The 22182-nt window shown below is 44.7% G+C and overlaps 1 protein-coding gene across 2 annotated transcripts in view; it reads right to left on the bottom strand.

Annotated features, from left to right (window-relative positions):
• DDHD1 (DDHD domain containing 1) overlaps positions 1 to 22182 on the bottom strand; it is a 63408-nt gene that overhangs the window by 22726 nt on the left and 18500 nt on the right. For both annotated transcript variants that reach the window (XM_059850633.1, XM_059850634.1), the window contains 4 exons: positions 16224 to 16352; positions 14159 to 14306; positions 3049 to 3155; positions 2662 to 2768 (listed from right to left, as the gene is read on the bottom strand). In XM_059850633.1, the coding sequence (XP_059706616.1) occupies positions 2662 to 2768; positions 3049 to 3155; positions 14159 to 14306; positions 16224 to 16352 (491 nt within the window). The remainder of the gene's footprint in view (positions 1 to 2661; positions 2769 to 3048; positions 3156 to 14158; positions 14307 to 16223; positions 16353 to 22182) is intronic.

Raw genomic sequence — 22182 nt, 5'->3', positions numbered from 1 at the left:
CTTTAGTATAGTTTTAGTATAGTATTCTTTAGTAGAATATAATACCATAAAATAATAAATCAGCCTTCTAAGAACATGGAGTCAGATTTACCTTTCCTCCCCACAATGGGGGACCCCAAAATGCCACATCCCAGCCTTGTGCCCTGGGTGCTCACAGCCCAAAATGCCAGCAGGGTCTGGGGCTGCCCCCCTGGCATTGAGGGGAGCAGGAAGAGGATTCTGTCCCTGCCCATGGCACAGGAGTGACCTGGTCACTGGAGGTCACTTGGAATGCTCTGCCAGCTCTGGGGCTCCCAGCAGCTGGAGAAGCTGCTGGAAAGTGTCCAGAGGAGCCACGGAGCTGCTCCAAGGGCTGGAGCCAGGCTGGGAGAGCTGGGGGTGCTCACCTGGAGAGGAGAAGGCTCCAGGGAGAGCTCAGAGCCCCTGGCAGGGCCTGAAGGGGCTCCAGGAGAGCTGGAGAGGGACTGGGGACAAGGGATGGAGGGACAGGACCCAGGGAATGGCTCCCACTGCCAGAGGGCTGGGATGGATGGGAGATTGGGAATTGTGCCCTGTGCTGGCTGAAGGTTGCCCAGAGCAGCTGTGGCTGCCCCTGGAAGTGTCCAAGGCCAGGCTAGATGGAGCTTGGAGCCACCTGGGACAGTGGAAGGTGTCCCTGCCATGGCAGGGGGTGCAATGAGATGATTTTTCAGATCCCTTCCAACCCAAACCAGGCTGGGATTCTGAGAGCCATCAGCTGAATGGCAGCTTCACTCTTCACCACATTCCTCAGTTTATTTCCCAGAGGCAAAGGGAAGTTGAATAAAACAATCTCCTTTAGAGATCCTTGGAGGATTTCTGGGTGGAAAGCACTGGGAGTGCCCAGGGTACACAAAGAATTGTGTTGGGGGGATAAAGCAGTGAGCAGGGCCATGAATTCTGAGCCATGTGTGAATCCCCAAAGCCAAGGCTCATTTCTGAGCTGGAAGGAGCAAAGTGCCACAAGAAAAACACACTGAAGGTGGGAAAACCATCCAGAAGAATGCTCCACCTGACACTGCTGTGTTAAACTCTGCAAAGTCAGGTCACAGAAAATAAAATGGGATAAGGAAGAGTAATTTGAGTGTAGTGCTGCAAACGTTTCAAGGAAATTAATTTGATTTGATGAATAAAACCAACTTGGTATTTTGTAATCAGATCTAAGCACAGTCCTTCTGTGTCAGTTCTCACACCCAGGGGATGGTGATAAACCTGTAAAACTGCAATTCTACTGAGCAATGAATTAAATTTTCATGCTCTGCTGGCCAGTACACCTGAACTTTAATCCATTTCCCATAAGATGTCCACAGACATGCCAAGCCTCTAATGCAGTTAAAAAATATCTGTTTTCAAGCTGCCAGAGAAATTTCCATGGCTTGCCACAAAAATTTGTGTTGGCTTCAGGTACACAACAGGCAGGGAAAGCTGAGAGACAGTGGAGAGCCCTGATCAATGAATTCTGCATTGCTGAGCAGGAAGGGAGGTACAGATTTTGGTTTGAAAATTGTGCTGCCAGTCTAAAGGACTTAAACACACCTAATTTGACATTAAATATCCAGGTAAGACTTTAAAGTCTCACCTTACCCCAGTCTAACCATGCTCAGGGCACCAAGGCTGCAAAAGGATTAACACTACTCCATAGATAACACAGCAAACACAGACAAAACCTGCAATTCCTACAGAAATTAATCCTAAAACAGCCCCACAGGGCTTTCCCAGTAAGTGTGAAACACAAGGGGTGCTGCTGGGGTGAAGCACTGTCCATGTTTTATGGGATGCTTCATTTATCCAGGTTATTATCATTTATTCAAGGCTTATCATTATTTACAGACCACTATAATTGATGATCCTATTCCTGGGTTTCTGCTCTGGTTAATGGGGTCACTCAAGAGCTACACAGATGGCTCAAGGTGGGATGGGAGCACCCAGGATAGGAAGAGCCTCCTAATAAACTGAGAAACTGGGGATCATTTTGGTGTCCCTGCAAGGCAAGTGCACACAAATGCATTCAGACTAGGCATGTTTGCCATCCCCTCTGTCCTCAGGAACAGCAGAAATGAAGTGACAAATACCCATGGATTTTGTCAGAGGTAAAAAGAATCTCAGCTCTATGGACATCTAGATATACAGAAATTAGGAAGAACATTAAACCCTTTCCTGGTTGTCAGCTGTTCATACAGAACCATTTTAGACATTTCTGCTCTGAATAAATGACATGAATTGTACTTTTTGCTGTCTTTCTTCTCCTCTGTTCTTCAGGAGAAGTGAGATAGCTCAGGATGAATCACTAGCAACACCTGGGACAAGAACTGCTCCAGCTGCTCCATGTGCTGGGCAATCCTGAGCTATCCAAAAATCCTATATGGATAACTCTGGTAAAACCCTATTCTGAGAAGGCAGGAAAGGATATGAAAGTTTGGAAAAAACAAACAAAAAAACCACCCCAAAACATTTTCTACAATTCTACAATATCTCTTCTCCTTTCCCTTTTATTTTCCCTTGTGACACACCCACAAAGTGTTGACACCTTTTACAAAGGTTTTCCTTAGAGGGGAACCTCCCTGACATTCCCAAATCGAGATTTTTTCATCCTCTATGCCCTGCTCTAGTGAACTGACATAACCTCCAGTTTTCCTCACTCACCTCATCCCTGTAGAGAGGGCTGGTGTAGTACATGATGTCCATGGCACTGCTGTTGAGCATGTCCCGCAAGCCCCGCACTTTGTCCGGAGTTATGGAGTCCACAGTGTCTGGGGAAATAAAAAAAGGGAATTAAATTACATCCAGGAGAATGATCCAACAGAATCATGAGATGGTTTGGGTTGGAAGGGACCTTAAAGGTCATTCATGGGCAGGGACACCTTCCACCATCCCAGGTTGCTCCAAGCCCCAGTGTCCAACCAGGCCTTGGGCACTGCCAGGGACGGGAATGTTCAAAGTTGTGCAAACAAAACCAAAGAAAAAGCACAAGTGAGAGCACAGATGAGATTTCTGCAGCTGCTGGAACAGCAGAAGAACTGAGTCCAGTACCTCCATCGAGGGTCAGCTTTGATCTCCACTCCACTGGAAGGAATTCCACGTGGGTTGCAAGGTTGGAAAAATACTTTTCTTCCACTTTTCTTGCTGTATCTCGCATCCTACAACAAAGAAATGAATGTTTTCCTGTACAGACTACTCTTGTAATTCCCTCAATTTCAAGCTTTTATTATGAAATGCTTAAACTCTCATAGAATGAAAAAAATTCTGTGTATTGCATGCTCAAAAGAGGCTGAATGTATCACAGGAGGGGCTTAACATCATCCACCTAAATTCAGTTCAAAGGTTTCTGTTAATTCTGGTGGCTTTGGGGCTGAATGGGAAAGGTAAGGATTAGAAAATTAGAAAAGAATTAGAAAATCAGAAAATAGAAAATTAAGAATTTCACCTCTGCTTTGAAATCTAGAATCCACTGATTCTCTGTGCTTTTAAACACTTAGAGAAAACTCTTAAAACTCTGCTCTTTCAAGCCATATTTTTATTTTAATTTTACATACTGTATTGGAAGGCTTGAGAGCTCCAAGGGTGAGAAACAAGATCACTTGTGAGTGTTTTAACTTGCAGGAGCAGATGGAGAAGCTTTTAAAAGACTTTTCATTTTTACAGCATATCTGAACATGAACATTGCTGCACCTCTCTCAAGGGATGAGAAAAACTTAAAAGGGGAGAAAAGGGGGAGGAAGAAAAAGGGGAAGGAAGAAAAAGGGGGAGGAAGAAAAAGGGGGAGGAAGAAAAGGGGGAAGGGAAAAAAACGAGGAAGTGAGGAAAAAAGGGGAAAGTGAGGAAAAAAGGGGAAAGTGAGGAAAAAAGGGGAAAGTGAGGAAAAAAGGGGAAAGTGAGGAAAAAAGGGGAAAGTGAGGAAAAAAGGGGAAAGTGAGGAAAAAGGGGGAAAGTGAGGAAAAAAGGGGAAAGTGAGGAAAAAAGGGGATAGTGAGGAAAAAAGGGGAAAGTGAGGAAAAAAGGGGAAAGTGAGGAAAAAAGGGGAAAGTGAGGAAAAAAGGGGATAGTGAGGAAAAAAGGAGGAAGGAAAAAAGGGAAAGGAAAAAAAGCAGGGAAAGTAAAAAAGGGGAAAGGAAGAAAAGCAGGGAAAGTAAAAAAGGGGGAAGAAAAAAAACAAGGGAAAGAAAAAGGGGAAAGGGAAAAAAGCAGGGGAAGTAAAAAAGGGGGGAAGGGAGGAAAAAAGGGGGAAAGGGACGGAAAAAAGGGGGAAAGGGAGAAAAAAAAGGGGGAAAGGGAGAAAAAAAAGGGGGAAAGGGAGAAAAAAAAGGGGGAAAGGGAGAAAAAAAGGGGGAAAAGGGAGGAAAAAAGGAGGGAAGAAAGAAAAAAAAGGGGGAAAGGGAAGTAGCATCCTGTCCATCCTTTTTTCCAAAGCTGTCACTGAAGGATTGTGCAAACAGCCAAGAAATGCAACTGCTCAGCATCTCTATTTTTAAAGCCTGGTGTGACTGCACTCCTCATCTTCTGGATTCTTGTCCAAAGAGATGGAAAAGGTTTAAATAAAACAGAATATCCTTCCCATGATAAGGGGGAAAAAAAATTCAGCAGGAGGATCTGCTGAAATCAGGGTTGATTTAAGGCCTGAGCTGAGCCGTCCTTGCCAGGCACAAAACCCTCCCTGTCACCCCCACACAAAATAGGACATGTGAGAGGCCAACTGCAGCATGGAAATCCTGGGTTATAAAGAAGATAAAATTCCAGTGAATAGATGAACATTCCTGGAGTCTCTGAGTGAGCAAAATAAAGGAGATTTTTGAAAATGCCCACAGCTCCTTGGGACTGCCAAGTCAGCTTCACTTTCTCTGCATGAAGGAGGTGGTTTTGGCTGGGATAAAGTTGATTTCCTTCCTGGTAGTTGGTACAGCTTGATTTGGATTTAGGATGAGGATAATGTTGATATTTTGGTTGTTTTGGTTGTGCTCCTCCCTAAATCAGGGATTTTTTTCAATGTCTCATGCTCTGTCAACAAGGAGCTGCACAAGAAATTGGGGGGGTATATGGCCAGACCCAGACTTATTTCTGGATATTATTATTATTATTGTTATTATTATTATTATTATTGCTACTACTACTATTACTATTACTATTATTACTACTATTATTATTACTATTATTATCATCATTATTCTTATTATGTTAATTATGAAACAGTTCTCATCTCAACCCATGGGTTTTACCTCTTCCCAGCTCTCCTCCCCATCCCACTGCAGCTGCAGGCTGGGGTTAAAGCTTGACACCAGCAAAGAGGAATTCAGTGACAGTAAAATTTAGGAGGAAATTAGCCAAGCAGCAAATTAAATCTGCTCAGATTTAAAGCAGTAAAAAGCACAGAAATATTGTCTGAACAAAGCACAAAATTTTATACCACAACAACTACTTGAGGTGAAGGAAATGGGAAATGACCTGTTCCTATTAGAGCAGGAAAAACATCCACATTATTGATTATTATCAGTAGAATCTGGAAATATTGTGGAGGAACAGCTATTGGACATCTCTAAACCTTTAAATACAACAACTACAGAGCTTTTTGCTGTTTGAAAGGGTCCAGTCCTTATTAAAGCTGCTCACAAACTGACTCAGAGAGTTTTTAAATAGAAGTCAAAGCAGGAGACAGGAATTTGGAGAAAATAATGTGGCCTTGCAATTCTGCCAAACCTTTTGAGAAAAGCTTCAGGTCTCTCCTTTTAAAACCTGAGCTGGCTTTGTGTCCTCATCCAGAAATTTGGAAATGTAAAGGCTGATTTTACAGCTGTGGTCCAGCACAACAGCCCCAATTTGTGAAATCCCAGAAGGGTTTGGTTTGGAAGGGATTTTAAAACTCATCCAGTGCCACCCCTGCCATGGCAGGAACACCCTCCACTGCCCCAGGCTGCTCCAAGCCTTGTCCAACCTGGCCTTGGGCACTGCCAGGGATCCAGGGCCAGCCACAGCTGCTCTGGGCAACCTTAAACCTTCACAGGGCACAATTCCCAGTTCCCAATCTCCCATCCATCCCTGCCCTCGGGCAGTGGGAGCCATTCCCTGGGTCCTGTCCCTCCCTCCCTTGTCCCCAGTCCCTCTCCAGCTCTCCTGGAGCCCCTTTGGGCTCTGAGCTCTCCCCAGAGCCCTTGTACCTCATCCTGGTCCAAGTGCACAAAGGCTGTTTCAAGCCATTTTTGTCACCTGTCACCCCACGAGTGTCACAGGCTGTCAGAGCTGCACTTACACCCTCTCATTATCTCCCAGCATCCATCTCCTGCTCCCAGGAATCATTGAAATTCCCAGTGCAACACATCCAGTGGCACTGCACCACATCCCCCACTGATTCTGAGCAGCAGTTTGACAGAAGTTCTGCAGAAAATTGGGAGTAATTTCCAGGCAATGCAGCTACAGACACATGCAAACCCCCTGCTCATCTGCTCTGCTATAAAGATGAGGTTATTTTTTTTTTTTCTTCTTCTGGCTCTTCAAAATAAATTTCTTTTAAAAATTTTATTAGATGGCAAATCCTTCTACTCACTTGTTAAATTAACACCAACTGAAGTCATAAATCCTCATCTAAACAGGCAGAGAACTCACCTGATAAAATACATGTTGAAATAGTGACCCCAGAGCAACAATTACTTGAAGCTATGCATTGAAACACAAGGAAACAACTCTAATTTATGGTTTTTCTAAGAGGAAAACCCACTCATGCACAGATGCAATGCACACCTTAGAAAATATTCTGACATATTGCTATTTTCCATGCAAGAAGTAATTGCCTGAAAATAGGTACTTTGAAATAAACCATGAATAAAATGTGCCTGGCTGCCTTTCCCTGATTAAAATAATAAATAACAAACCCACATTTTGACAGATATACATCCTTGTTTAAATTGAGGATATTGCAGAGGTATGTTAACATATTTAGAATTATTACTGAGGGGTTGTTTTTAATCTCATGCTACTAGTTCAGTGTAGGATTTACAAATACTCCATTAAAAACAGGGGAGATGCAAACTGAGTTAGCTTCAGCTGCTTCCCAAATTTTGCAGAATAATGCTGAAGTTAAGAGAGCAAAATGCTGAAAGCTTGAAGAAACTACTCATTTTAATGTCAAGTTATCTTTGCAGACTTTCCTCAGTCAGATGATCCATGAGAGAGAAACAGGGAATGATCTTTAAGCCTTAAATGTGCCAGCTTCTTACTCTGAACTCCTGATTTCATAAAATCACTGAATTCCAGAATGGTTTGGGTTGGAAGGGACCTTAAAGCTCATCCAGCTCCACCTCCTCCCATGCAGGGACCTTCCACCATCCCAGGGTGCTCCAAACCCTGTCCAGCCTGGCCTTGGACACTGCAGGGATCCAGGGGCAGCCACCTGGGCAGCCTCTTCCTCAGTTCCAGGGCCTCACCATCCTCACAGTGAGGAATTTCCTCCTGATATTTCATCTAAACCTTCCCTTTGTGTCAGTTTAAAGCCACAACCCTTTATCCCATGATTCCAAGAGACAGAGCTATGGGATGTTACCTGAAAAAACCCATTCAACTCTGACTCTTCCCTGCAAAGCCATGAGGATCCATTCCTGGAGTTTGGTCACAGAACTGGGGAATGATGCTCTAAACCACTCCCAACTGCCCTCACCCCCCTGGAGTTCCCTCAAAGGGAGGGCAGCACTCACTGCCTCCTTGAGGAAATAATATCACTTTATTGAGGAAATTCAGGGCTGGCCTGGGCTCAGTTTGCTAAGCTGAAGTGAGCAGTGAAAGTGGAGCTGTGCTGAGAGATGAGGAAATGGGAGGGAGAGGCTGTTCCCAAAGCTCAGCTGCAGAAATGCCAACTCCACTCTCCCTACAGGCAGGTTTCAAAGAGCAACTCAAGACTCAAGTCATGTTCTGCCACTGCTGCTCTCAGAAAACTGCTGTGGAAATTGCTGCTCCATGACACACACAGACTCATCCTGCTCCAGAGGAGAGATGGAAACTCCAGGATGCAAACAAAGGAAGCACAGCTGGGATCCACACTCCATCCTTTTGAAGAATAGAAGAATTTTGCACCATCAGAGGCACTGAAGCTGCTTTGTTGGTTGCTCACAGGATCCTGGGACAATCCTGGGAGGTGCAGGTGCTCCAGACTCTCCTCTAGCACTGCTTCCCAAAGGGCAGGACCTTGCCCTGCAGGGACAGAGCACTGCAGGCACTCCCTGTCCCCTCCAGCTCACACTACCCACTCCCATCTTCCAGACTGTTCCAGACTGCAAGGCAAGATGTATTCTATTCCCATCTGTATGGCAGCTGTCTGGTGTCAAGTGGACAATTCTCCTCATCTCTCCTTATCTCTCTCCCTGATCACAATCACTCCTCCCTGGCAGGGGACACCTGCTGATAACAGGCTGTTGAGTGTCCCTGCATGGCTGATAAGAACTGTAACATCCCACTGTGAGATGCTCTGCCCAGAGGGAGGAGCCAAGCATTGCTACCCAGATATAATCTGGAGATTCTGACACACCAGCACGGCTTCCCACTGGATTCCCCAGAGGAACAGCACCTGCTTCTTCTTCCATGGATCTGCAGAGGAAGAATACACCCTTTTCTACAGGACCCCCTGCTCCAACAGAACCACACCTGACACTTCAGGAGGGCTGCAGCCACTTTTCCAACTGGACTGCTACCAACACCCTGACCAACAGGGTGTGAGGTTGAGTTCTGACTCTGTCAGTGCTGTTCTAGTGCATTGCATTGTTTTATTTTATCCTTTTTTTTTTTCCCTATTAAAGAACTGTTATTCCTGCTCCCATATTTTTTGCCTGGGAGCCCCTTAATTTAAAATTCATAGCAATTGGGAGGGGTGGGGAGGGTTTGCATTTTCCATTTCAGGGGAGGCTCCTGCCTTCTTTAGCAGGCATCTGGCTTTCCAGACCAGGACACAGATGCAATCCCACTTTTTTACACCAGCTGGAGTGATCCAGCTTACAGCTGGGATGGAGTGGGCAGGGAAAGGACAGAAACAAGGGATGGAGGGAGGCTGGGAATGGAAACAGCCCTGGGAATACACCCAAATCCTGAGCAGGCTGCTACAGCTCCTGCCCAACAGCCAGCCATGTGCTAGGTAATAAAGACACACAAAACAAACTGCTCCAAAAGCATTTCATGCCCTGTCACCTTTTACCTCTTGGCCTGAACTTCTCTTGCAAGACAGGCTCGAGTTGAAACCTGTAAGCCAATATTTACCAGCTGGGTGCTTAATTCAGAATTAAAACCTGCACCAAAGGATGAAAAACAAGCATTGAATGTGTATTTAATGCAATGCAAGGATTTAAATGGAACATAAAGCTACCAAATACCTGAAGAGCTAAAATTATAGAAAAGATTTTATAGGAAAATCTTCATTTGAGATTCTAGCAGCACACATTAATGCAGTGAAAGGCTTCTGAGAGGCTCTGCCCGGGCTTGCATAGCAATGGAAATGTACCAAAATAGCTATTCCAAAGTAATTATCCTAATGATAATCCACAATTAAAATGCTTTCTAATGGGACTTGCAATAAAAATGCAGTTGGTGATTAGGCCAAGATGCTGGTGCTTGTGCAGACAGCAATTTTTGGGCTGTGAAGAACAGCACAGACAAATGTGATTCTGGAGTCCAAACAGGAGATTCAGACAGAGGCAGAGCCCAGCTTCAGGCTGAGAGCAGCCCAGAAGTGACACAACACTGCAGCTGCTCTGGAAAAGCACAGCAGGGTCACTTCACTCATTCCCCAAGCACAGGAGATGATGAAATTTAGTCCAGCCTAAAGGTCTGAACCCTGCCTAAGGCAGGTGAAAGGTTTGACCTTCAACAGGAAACACCAGGAGCTTTGCAAAGGAGGCTGGGGACATGGAGAAGAACATTCCCAGATGGGCAGAGGAGGCCACCAAGATGATCAGAGGGATGGAGCAGCTCTCCTGTGAGGAAAGGCTGGGAGAGCTGGGATTGTACCCCTGGAGAAGAGAAGGCTCTGGGGTGCCACAAATGTGACACTGAAGGGAGAGCTGGAGAGGCACTGGGGACAAGGGATGGAGGGACAGGAGCCAGGGAATGGCTCCCAGTGCCAGAGGGCAGGGATGGATGGGAGATTGGGGATTGGGAATTCCTTGCTGGGAGGGTGGGGAGAGGCTGGGAGAGAATTCCCAGAGCAGCTGTAGGTGCCCCTGGATCCCTGGCAGTGCCCAAGGCCAGGCTGGACAAGGCTTGGAGCAGCCTGGGACAGTGGGAGGTGTCCCTGCCAAAGGAATGAGATGAGTTTTAAAGTCCCTTCCAACCCAAACCATTCCATGATTCTAAATTATACTCAGATAATGAGTATATATCCAGGACTCCAATGAGTTGGGAGTCCTGGGTGCTGAGAATTTCAGACTTTCTGGGCTGACAGGCTCTGACCCCCAAGAGAACACTGCATTGACCTGAGGCCGTGGAAAAGGCTTCCAAAATTAATTAACAGCACTAAAGTGATGAGTGTGCAGTTTGAACAGAAGTGTGTGATAACACAAGGTGAAAAATTTAAAGTTTTAGAATATAGAAATATATATAAAACAAGACAGAAGTTTTAAGTTTAAGTTTAAAGACAGAAGCTAGTCCTTCTTCACCTTCCTCTTCACGGGTTTGGGTGGTAGAACCAACACTCAAAACGTGCAACAACATCTCTCCCTCCCATTCACCCACAAATTCAACAAAACCACAGATCAACTTCCATGGGGAAAAAATACATTCCAAATAACAATATGTGAGTGTGTACAGTACAAAGACATCCCAAAGGGATTTATTTTAAAGCCAACACTCGGCCTTATCACAAACCAAGGAATTCCAGGATTCTGATGGCAAATAAAACCCCTCCAATTAAGTACATTCTGTCATAATACCTTGCTTGGTATTAGGCAGAAATGCAGATGATAAAGCCTTCTCTCCTAAAGAACCATCCCTGGGGTACCAACACAGCTCACAGCTCCTGCTGGGGCAGCTGAATCTCTGTTCCATCCTGGAGGAGGGACTGTCTCTTCCCAGACAAGCTCCCAGGGAATATCAGAGCTGACAGGAGCAGCTTGTTGCACCAGCTGCTGTGCTACATTTAGATAATAAATGTGTTTAACTACACAGAGAAAAAACAAAATTATGTCACATCCACCACAGACCTGCTCATCCAAGCATCCCTAAGATGCATCTTTTCCATTTACCCACTCACAGGACACCCTGCAACCACAGCATCCAGCCAGGCTAATGAGGAGGTTGAGCTCCAGTCCTTAATGAAATTAGCACAGATAATTTGGAATTTCCCTGGACAAGGGGTCTGTTTTCAGCTCTGTAACCAGCAGGATCTGCCTAATGATGCAGCAGCATCCTGGGAGCTGCACCAGCTTCTTCTCAAGGTGGTAACCTGAGGACAGAATGTGTCAAATGAGCTCTGGTGGGGTCCAACTGCAGATTTCTTACTAAAAAATTGTGCATTTAAAAGGCAAAAAAAAAAAAAAAAACCCACTGACATCTTCTCTCCTTAGTTTTGATTTGAAAGAGTGAATTGTCAAAAAATACTTTTCCTTATTAATTTTTTTTTTTCAAAAGGCACCAGTGTGTCCCGAATGGAAAAGCTTGTAAAAAACCACCCCAAAAACCAAACACAAATATCATGGATGAAGGTGCTAACAGAAAGTGCCAGGATGGCTTGTGAGAGCTTGGCAGACATTCCTCCTGAAATCTCTCCCTGCAACATATGGGATGTTCCTCACTGATAAGTTTTAAGTTGTTATTTGGAAAAAAAAAAGAAAAAGGAAAAGAAAAAATAAAGATATTTCAATCTAAAATGATGCTTTAATTTGCAAATTTTGTGCAGAACGCACAATTTATGCCAATAATTAGCATTTTAAAAGGCTATGCAATGCTGTCTGGTATTTCTTGAGGACTTGAGTGAGATTTACTGAAGCACACAAAGTCTTGTGGCCCTTTTTGAGGAAGTATTTCATATGCTGTGCTGCCAATTAGAGCAGGACTTATGGAATGAACATTTCTGCACTGTGACCTGAGCTGAAGTTAATCCACCCATATAAACCCTGTATCTGTGGAAATGGAGGAGGGAGAAAGAGAAAGCAGAAAAATTTAATGATTCCAAGGCTGAAGCTTTATTTCTGGTCACTGTTAAAGCAGCAGCTTATACTGAGGCTATCTGCATTCTGTGTAATTCCATCCCACAAAAATGGAAGATTTTACATTTCTTTTGGTGACTAACTCTGAGCCAAGGGCTGCGGATCCTTTTTCTCTCAGCTTTGGATTGCTGGCTCTCAAACCTGACTAACAGAGCAGTGAAGTGGCAGGAAAGGGGGTGGGGAGCTGCAGGTTGGTGCTTTGAGGTGACAAATGACACACAAGTGACATCAAAAGGTTTACCCTGTCACCCCAGAGGAGGCTGGAGTGGCACCAAGAGCTGTGGGGACACAAGAGGCTGATGACACGATGGCACAGAGCACACAAGCACTGACCAGAGTGACAAAGGGAGGGTGACAAAGCTCCCACCACAAAATCCCAGCAATCCCAGCTGGGTTTGTCAGTGCTGAGGGAACCTGGAGCTGTTTGGGACACACCTATTGAACCATCCAGATCTGTAATTAACACCTTTTCAGCCTCCTCTTCCACCTAATGAGGGATTCCTCAGTGCCACCTTGTCCCTCACACAGCTGCCATCAGGACTGGATCATTTTTCTAAGATTCAGAACCATCTTTTCAGGTGCATAAAACCACAGATTGCTTTGGGTTGGAAAGGACTTAGAGATCATGAACCCCTGGCATGAAGGAGGATGCCACCCACTAAACCAGGGCCTCAACTTGGCCTTGAACACTCCCAGGAATGGAGCAGCCACAGCTCTGGGAAAAATCATTCCCAGGAGCCATCTGCAAACCAAAAGACATTAAGTGAAGAGATTCCACAGCTTTTTTGGTCACATTTTGCTTTTCAGCCAGGCTCTGTGCACAGAACTCCATGAGCAGTCCCACAGCAACAGCTTCATCCATCCTGTCCTGCTAGGAAGGACAACATTCCTGTGTCTCCCCATTCCCCCTCTTTTACAGGATGCAATTTGCTTGCCCACTATCCCAACACCCAGCTCTGAGAGATTCCACTCCAAAATTAACTTCCCCATGCCACTTAATCAAAAATGTTCTGCTCAGTTCCTTCCCAGTTGTTACACACTGAATTCACCCAGGTACCACTGAGGAACAACATTCCCCACATGAGGAACCTCCCCCTGCTCAGCAAAGCCACCAACCACAGCAGCCAGGATTTCACACAGAATCCTTCAGGCTGGAAAAGACCTCCAAGGTCAGCAAGTCCAATCCCCACCTTGTCACCAGCCCAGAGCACTGAGTGCCACCTCCTTGGACACCTCCAGGGATGGGCACTCCAAACCTCCCTGTGTGGCATTCACATTCTCTGAAACAAATCCTGGGTGAAGAAATTGTCTCCAGGGAAGCTGAGAAGTCTCAGAGAAAAGGAAAACAATTCTCATCTCATTTGCTTCTCCTGTGTTGTGCTCATGTGGAATGTGTTTGGAGATTGTTCCATTGCATTCTGCTGGGAGTTGTTTTCACTCTTTGGCCAATTGGGGCCAAGCTGTGTCAAGACTCTGGAAAGAGTCAGGAGTTTTCATTATTAACTTTTTAGCATTGAGTAAATATCTTTTCTGTGTTCTTTAATATAGTATTATACAGTAATAAATTAGCCTTCTGAGAACATGGAGTCACATTCATCATTCCTGCCTTCGTGGGGACATTCCCAGCAAACACAAACCTCCCTGGGCAGCCCCTTCCAATGCTTAACAACCATTTCATGGAGAAATTCCTGCTGATGTCCAAGCTGAACCTCCCCTGGTACAACTTGAGGCTACATCCTCTTCACCATTTCCCCAAAAGTCACAAGTGCTGGTGATAAAATCAGAATAAATCTTTGCTCTTCTGGCTCACAGCTGCTCTCCCTAAATCCACACATCCCAATTAACAAAAAACCCCACAGCACAAAGATTAATGACTCAGGAGAAGAGAAGGAAAACAGGGAAAGATTCACCCCAAACCAAAGGCTCTGCTGTCACTCCCATTAAGGCTGCTTCAAACACTCCAAAGCACTCACATGGCTGTGTTTTTGATGATCCTTCCTTGGTCCATTTTCTGCCCAATGCCATGCACAACAAACACAATGTGGCTGGTCTGGGGTGGCTTGTCTTCTAACGTGGCTTCTTCTACATAACCCCTGTGTAGCCTTGTCCCACTGCTTGAAGCTGCAGAAAGAACATTATCCCACATCAGTGACATCCTGCCAGGTGCAATGCTCTCCTCTGCTGACAGGAGCTTGGATTTTCTCAGGCCAACACGTTGAAAATCAGATTATATAATAGAGAATCATAAAATTCAAGGATTAGCATCTATTTTTAAATATGTGAGTGTGTACAGTACAAAGACATCCCAAAGGGATTTATTTTAAAGCCAACACTCTGCCTTATGACAAACCAAGGAATTCCAGGATTCTGATGGCAAATAAAACCCCTCCAATTAGTACATTCTGCCATAATAAAAGTGCCTGTATTTTTAAATATAGGCACTTTTAAAGCCCTGAAAGATTTGAGCAGCCAGGTGATATCAATAGCCATTTCCACTGCAAAGGGACTTAATTTTAGGTATGTTTTGAAGAACTCTTCAGAAAACAGTTGTGTAACTGTGCACCCACTTTTACAGCACAGAACCCTTTCCTGGGTGTCTCAATCAATGACATTCCTGCTGTCCCCACCTTACTCCCACAGCATGGAAATGACCTGGCCACATAAGTGATTAAGTGTTGTCACTTGATCCACCCCAATTAAAAGAGCTGGTTGAAAACCTTTAAAATTTATCATTTTGATAGGGAAAAATTGCATTATTTAGAGCTGATCCAACCTGAAATTCCTCCCTTGTTCTTCAGCTCAGTGACCAAACCCAAACCCAATTCCCCAGGGTAAATGTGGGCATTTTCTCCCTGCTGTGCTGAGGAACCCATGGGCACAATGTGCCTCCATCCCCCTCTAGTGACACTCAGGGGACCACACCAGGCACCAGTGCTGGCCTCAAAAACTGGAACTAACAGCTTATTTTGGTTTTAAAGAGGAGGAAAACACCCCAAACCCACTGAGGGCATTTTTTACCCAGGACAGGTTTTGTTTACCAAGAGAGTTTCTCTTTGATATTTCTCCCCCACAAATTGTTTGGGACAGATCTCATTATTTATTACACATGATCCCAATGGTGTTCTGGATAAATTAATTCATTTCTTCTGGAACTGAAGCACTAAATGATATTATTCTTTAAGGAAACATTAATTAAGTGTTCACCCAGGAGTCATGGGGGATAAGAGGGCATTAATTACAGGGCAGAGGATGCAGAATAAAGTCACACCTGTGACCTGGTCTCTTCAAGGACCAAACCAGAGGTGCAGGTTCTTGTTCTGGTGTCCTGTACAGGACAAATTCCCATTTTCTAGGCTGGCAATAATCTGCTTTTCCCTTGAGAGACTCCCCCCTCTCTTCCAGCCATCACAGCTTTGCTGCCTGACTGGGAGTGTCGAGTTTAAACAAGCCTGAATTTCTGCTGGAAATAATTTCTGTGTAAATAGCCTTTCCTGTCAGTTCATGAACAGAAAAAAAGGCTGGATGGAGGTGGGGAGAGGGAAGGTATGGTCATGGATTTAAAGAAAGCATTACAATATCTAAGTACCCAGCAGTAAAATTAGGGTTGCAAAAGGAACTGCAATCCTTATTTTATTACAGGAATAATCCTAATTTTACATTGAATTCTAATTTAATTCTAATTTTAGCTTCTGGACTCTGCCACTGTAACATTTTCATGTATTTGTTATGTAGTGCTAACTGCTGCATCCAAACCCATCAAAATATGGCATAAAATTGAAATATAATAAATCAAATATGTAATGTAAATAAAATAAAATTTTAAAATATTAACATCCAAATAGAATAAAATTTTAAAAATATTCACATTACAATTATTTACACAAGCTAAGGACTCTGAATACTCATACAAAGTAAAAAAATACAATGGCCAAAGTGGGCTACTCATATTAAAACCTGAAATATCCTTTTGGAGTTTAAGCAACAAAATTCAAATGCTGGCATTTAAAATATTCTTTACAAAGTCTGGGGGAGATTTACCTTTGGAAAACCCCAACTTTTGTGTGACAGTCCTTGCAATTTTGGATGTTGTGGCATCACTGTACAGATACACCTCATCCACACTGTGCCAGTCCACATGGTTACGGCTCAGCTTTAGACTATGAATGGCTGCAGCAAAAAGGAATAAATAAATTGAATTTAGGTGGGGAAGAGGGAAAAAAAAAACAACAAAAACAGAAAGAAGAGTGATTTTCACACAGGTCATTATGCCTAAATTTGTGTTATTTCTTACCTTGAGGAATTTTTACAGCTGGGTTTAACCTGAGCAGGACAAGCAGCAGTTTGAAGACCACCTGTGAGGACACTTCACAAAATTCCCCTCCTACCCTCATTTTGGGGTGGGAAGTACCCAAAATATTCCCTTAAAAGGGGCAGGGTAATGGATCCTGAAGCACTAGAGGTGGGTGTGATGAGCAGGTGGCTGCCCCAGGTATTTTCACCACTAAAATGTGGAATTTCAGCCCCCTCTCCCACACTCTGCTCTAACACAGAGGCTCCCTTGCATTTCTCCCCTTTCAGAAATATCTCAGAGCTGGAAATGCAGCTCAGTGAGCCTCTGAATGGGCAATTTCTGGCACAGAACAGAATGTAGCTCTTTGAAAAGCCACTAAGAGCTCTGGTGGTTGGGGTTTTGCTGTGCACTGATTGTGTTTTTCCAGATTTGGAACTGATTGAGCTCTGAGCCCGACCTCATGACACACAGCCTGACTGTCAGGCTTAAACAACAGGCACGTTGTGATGCAAACCAAAATCATCTCAGGCTTGAGGCTTGCAGGAACCAAGCAGTGCCACAGCTGGGTTACAATAATTTGGATTTCACCAAAATTTGCTGCTGAGATCCCTTCGAACATGGGATGCACAGAATTTGCAGAGCTGACAACAGCAATAGCCCAGTGACCAAAGAAATGGTGATTTATCTGTCACTGCTCTTGCTGGGAAGTCCAAAGTCATGGAAAACACCCAGAGGGGCTGTTTTGGGGTTGTTTTTCCATAGCAAGAAGAGCTCTAACCTGTCTCCTCCTTGAATCACCCAAATGAATTTTTTATACTCTTCTAAAAACATTCTGAGAAAGCCTGAGCCATCACAATCTCCAATTTTAACTCTGCTACAGCACAAACCAGCCAGGCTCAGCCAGATGTTGTGACCTTCCTCCAGCAAAATTTTTTGTTTCTTTGCCAAAGAAGACAGACTTGACACAGACTGATGAAAAACAAAATCTGTAAGGAACACGGGGATTAAGAGAGGATTAGCCCTTGTGTTGTGGTAAACAACTGATTCACCAAAATAACTGGAATTACATCGTTGTTTTCCACTGGCAGAGCAGGAAGAGGAAAGAAATAAGCCTGGCTTTGAAGAGCAGAGATGGTCTGGCCAGGAGGTGCTCAGGAATTGTTCCATCTGCATTCTGCAAAAGCCCTCTGAGAGAATGATCCTGGGGAAGCTGGCAGAGGAAGGGTGGAAGTTTGATGCCTTTGGAGGGCGTTGTGTTCAACATCCAAAAAAAAGAAGAGGAAGAGACATGGTTGAATCTCTGGACAACCAGCAGTTTGTGGTGGAGTGATGCTCAAATTCCTTCTGGAATCGAGCCCACCTCTCTATTGGAAGAACATAAAGGAACAAGCAGCTTTTCCCTACCCTGCATTAATCCTTCCCACTTGGGAGGAACTAATTCCTCACTTTTATGCTGTTCATGGATGTGGAAGGAACATCAACATCAACAACAAGATGTGGAAGCACCAAAGTATTTCAAATTATGCTCAGCAGGGCCAAGTGTGAGGTTCTGCAGCTGGGTCAGGACAATCCCAAGCACAAATTCAGGCTGGAGGGAGAATGGATTGAGAGCAGCCCCAAGGAGGAGGATCTGGGGGTGCTGGTGGATGAGAAGATCAACAGGACCCAGCCATGTGTGTCTGCAGGCCAAAGGTGCCCAGGGCTGCATCCAGAGAAATGTCACCAGCAGAGAGCTGGAAAAGAAAAGGATCCAGGGAGAGCTCAGAGCTGTTGGAGCTCTGGATGCTGAGAATTTCAGACTTTCTGTGCTGAGGCTCTGACCCCCAACAGAACACTGCATTGACCTGAGGCTGTGGAGAAGCTTCCAGAATGGAATGACAGAACTGGGATTGTGGGTGTGGGGTTTGAATAGAAATGTGTGACATCACAGGGTGGGAAACTCAGAGTTTGGGGTTTAGAATACAGTAATAGGTATAAAACAAGATGGAGGTTTTAGGGTGGAGGCTGCTCCTTCTTCTTCACCTTCTCCATGGGTTTGGGTGGTTTTGTGTAATTGGATAAAAAAGTCCCCATGGCAGCCATGGTTGTTGGTTATTGGGTTAAAAGTAAAAATAATTGAGGTGTCATTTCTTAATTGGACAGTTTATCCCTAAAAGGTCTCATAGAGAGAGAGATGGGGCTCCATTTTTAGTTAGTTAGAGTGAAGTGCTGCAGAACTCAGGGTTTGTGAGACTGTGACAGAGATCAGAACTGATAAACATCTGAGTCCCAACAAGAAATATCATCTTGAGCATTTAATCCTGATCCTGGAGAAAAAAAAAAAAAAAGGTAAAACTTGACACAGAGCTCCTTCCAGAGCTAAAGGGGCTCCAGGAGAGCTGGAGAGGGTCTGGGGACAAGGGATGGAGGGACAGGACCCAGGGAATGGCTTTTAACTGGAGAAGAGTAGGTTTAGGTTGGATATTGGGAAGAAATTCTTCCCTGTGAGGGTGGGCAGGCCCTGGCACAGGGTGCTCAGAGAAGCTGTGGCTGTCCCTGGAAGTGCCCAAGACCAGGGTGGACAGTGGGAGGTGTCCCTGCCATGGCAGAGGTGGCTCTGGATAAGCTTTAAGGACCCTTCCAACCCAAACCATCCTGGGATTCCAGGGAATATTCAGCACCATTTCTCTGCATATTTAGTAGCACTTTCAAAAGACAGCCTTAAAAATGTGGTGGACTGTTAACAAAACACCACCTGAAAGTGGCAGTGACCTTCAGCAGGACCAAACCTGCTCAAGCTCAGATCAATTTCTTACAGCACTTGGAAACCCTTGGAACTCTTCCTTTCCACACAGAAACAGAACAAAACAAAACATTCATGTGCTGGTCCTTGCTTCCCAATTTTCCTTTAGCCACAGAATATCAGGAGTTTTTTAGAAGTGGCAGGAACCAGAAGGGGGATATGGACAAAGCTTTCCAGAAAATCTACAGGTTGCCAGTAAGGTAATACATTTTGCAATTTTAACTGACATATTTACATTCATTTTGATTCTCTCAGAAAGTTTTGCTTACCAACACATTCCCTGTTTTACTTTGGAGCATTTTTTGCCTTTTTTTTCCCCCCAAAAAATCTTTGGTAATATTCTTTATTTTTAATTTCTATAAACCCTGTGATGTCTGTTCATCCTCAAAGCCTGGATGTGATGTCCACAAACCCTTTGCCTCAGGCTGGAAGGGGCTTGGAGCAACCTGGACTAGTGGGAGGTGTCCCTGTCCATGGCAGGAGGCTGGAATGAGATGGGCTTTAAGGCCCCTTCCAACCTAAATATTTCTGGGATTTGATTCTGTGATTATTTCACAGTGAAAAGATTATTAAAACCCTTGAGAGTTCAACCAAGAGGAGTTTCTGCTGCTGACAGCCTCAGGGGGTGTTCATAGTGAGACAGGAAACACAGAAATGTGTCTTTGGGGAGGATTTGACAGCAGCCTGGAAAGAAACATCCTAAAAAAATAAAATATTCCAAGTGTGCTTTGCAGGCCTGGGATTTGACAGACTGACACTGCTGGTTTGGAGCTGAGCCTGAGGAAGAGAAAGTGATGTTTCCTGAGGGTGAGGAGAGGACAGGATTGACAGAAGGACTGTCCTGTGAAGCTCCAGAGGGGCTCAGAGTGGCAGCTGGGGGTGTCCCAGATGTCAGAGAGCCACCAGGGCGTGTCACAGCCTGGCTGAGGGAGCCCAGGTGCAGAATGCAGATGAGGCAGCAGGACAGGCACAGGGGAATCTCCTCTTGCTCATCCCTCTGCATCCTCCAGGAGCACAAATTCCACACCTGAGGGGTCTCTGCAGGGTACCAGGCTGGGATGGTGCTGAGCTTCACTGAGATCTGACTGTCCAGGACATCTCTGCCATAAATCCACAGGGTCAGAAATCTCCCTCTGGCCCTGACCTCTCATGGATTTGTTCCCACGTGGCACTTCCCTGGCACTGACAGCATTCCCACAGACATCCCTCTGCAGGTGCATCTTCCCCAGATGCAGAAAAGCCCTGCAGAAAACCCCTGCACACTTTTCTGGAGAAGAGAAGGCTCTGGGGAGACCTTGCAGCAGCCTCCAAGAACTTGGAGGGGATTTTAAAAGAGGGGGAACAACTTTTTGCATGGAGAGATAAAGAGAGGACAAGAAGGAAGGATTTAAAACTAAAGGAAGAGAGATTTAGATTAGATTTAGGGAAGAAATTCCTCACTCAGGGTGGGGAGGCCCTGAGGTTGCCCAGAGAAGCTGTGGCTGTCCCTGGATCCCTGGAAGTGTCCAAAGCCAGGTTGGATGGGGTTTGGAGCAGCCTGGGACCTGGAAGGTGTGGAATGAGATGGATTTAAGGTCCCTTCCAGCCCAACCCCTTCTGGGATTTTAGTCAGGGATTCAAGGCCAAGTCCTTGAAGATGAGGCCAAATTTTGAGTTCTTTTGTAGCCAGAACTTAGAAATGAAACATTTTTCAGGAGCACCCACCAAGGTAGACTCCTACAGTGTGAGCATGTGAAAAGCTCAGCCCTGCTGGAGATGGAAGATGGGATCAGGAAAGGATTTCTTTCAGCTGAAGAAATCAGTGGTAGCTATCAAACAAAATCCAGTTTCACCAAGAGAGACGAACCCTGAGGGGAAAAACCCCCCTAAAAAGTTGAAATCTGAAAAATGAACCATAAAACACAGAGCAGATAATCCTAAAGCCTTGCAGAACCTGATCTCAATGAGGCTTTTGACTCAGGAGCAGAAACCCTGCACTGTGCTTTGCCCACGGCAGGGATGTGCACATGGAAACATCCTCCCAGCCTGAGGAGCTGAGCACCTCCTGGGCCCCCCTGCTCACAATTAAACACCTTTTTAAGGTGTTTAATAAATAAAATAAATACCTGCTTTCTACTTGATGCTTTCATCCACCTGCCAAGAGCAAAGCACGGGGTGGATCTTTTCTCCCCAGAGTCTGATGGTGCTCAAATCAAAATCAATCCAGGGAAAAGCATCCTTGAAGTGCTCAGGGCTGACACTGCCTCCAAGGACAAAGGCACTGTCATTCCAGCCAGGATAGAGACCAGAGGAGGGATACAGACTGTCTCAAAACCTCTCCTGCCTGCTTTTTTTTCTCCCTCCAAGGATTTTTAAATTAATCTGTCTTGCAAGCAGCAGGTGCCACACAAAAGGCTGACACATGGTACAGGGAGCTGAGAACATAATTTGGCTGCTGTTGTTCCTTCTGAAATGAATCTCAGGTTCTGCTACATAAAACTGTAGATTTAAAAACCTTTTCTTATTTATTTTTTTTAAAAAGCCATTAAAAAGGCCATTGCTCTTAATTAAAAATGTCTCACATGGCTGTCACTTTTGCATTGCACTTCACCACCTCTCAATTCATCACTGTCACTATTTGTCACACAACCACCTGATTTCAATTTTTTTTAAATTTGAGCACATTCATTACCACAACTGAGCATGATCTGAGAGGAAAAAAAAATGCACAACATAATTTGAGAATTTCAATTTACAAAAGCAAAGGCAGAAGTCCTTTCTTATTGCTTGAATTACCCTGGTTCACCTTTAACAGACTTGGGTTCCTTGTGTGAGAAGGGGCAGGAAAATGTTTACTGCAAAACATTTTGATTTCTGGCATTTTCCATTTGGGCCCAATCACATAAAAACAATATTTAAAGGAAGTCAAAAGGCAAACATTTATG

This window comes from Haemorhous mexicanus, chromosome 6, assembly GCF_027477595.1.
Source record: "Haemorhous mexicanus isolate bHaeMex1 chromosome 6, bHaeMex1.pri, whole genome shotgun sequence".
In the NCBI taxonomy this organism is placed as follows: domain Eukaryota; kingdom Metazoa; phylum Chordata; class Aves; order Passeriformes; family Fringillidae; genus Haemorhous; species Haemorhous mexicanus.
The sequence above is the reverse complement of the archived record's forward strand: the minus strand, read 5'-3'. Positions and strand labels throughout refer to the sequence as shown.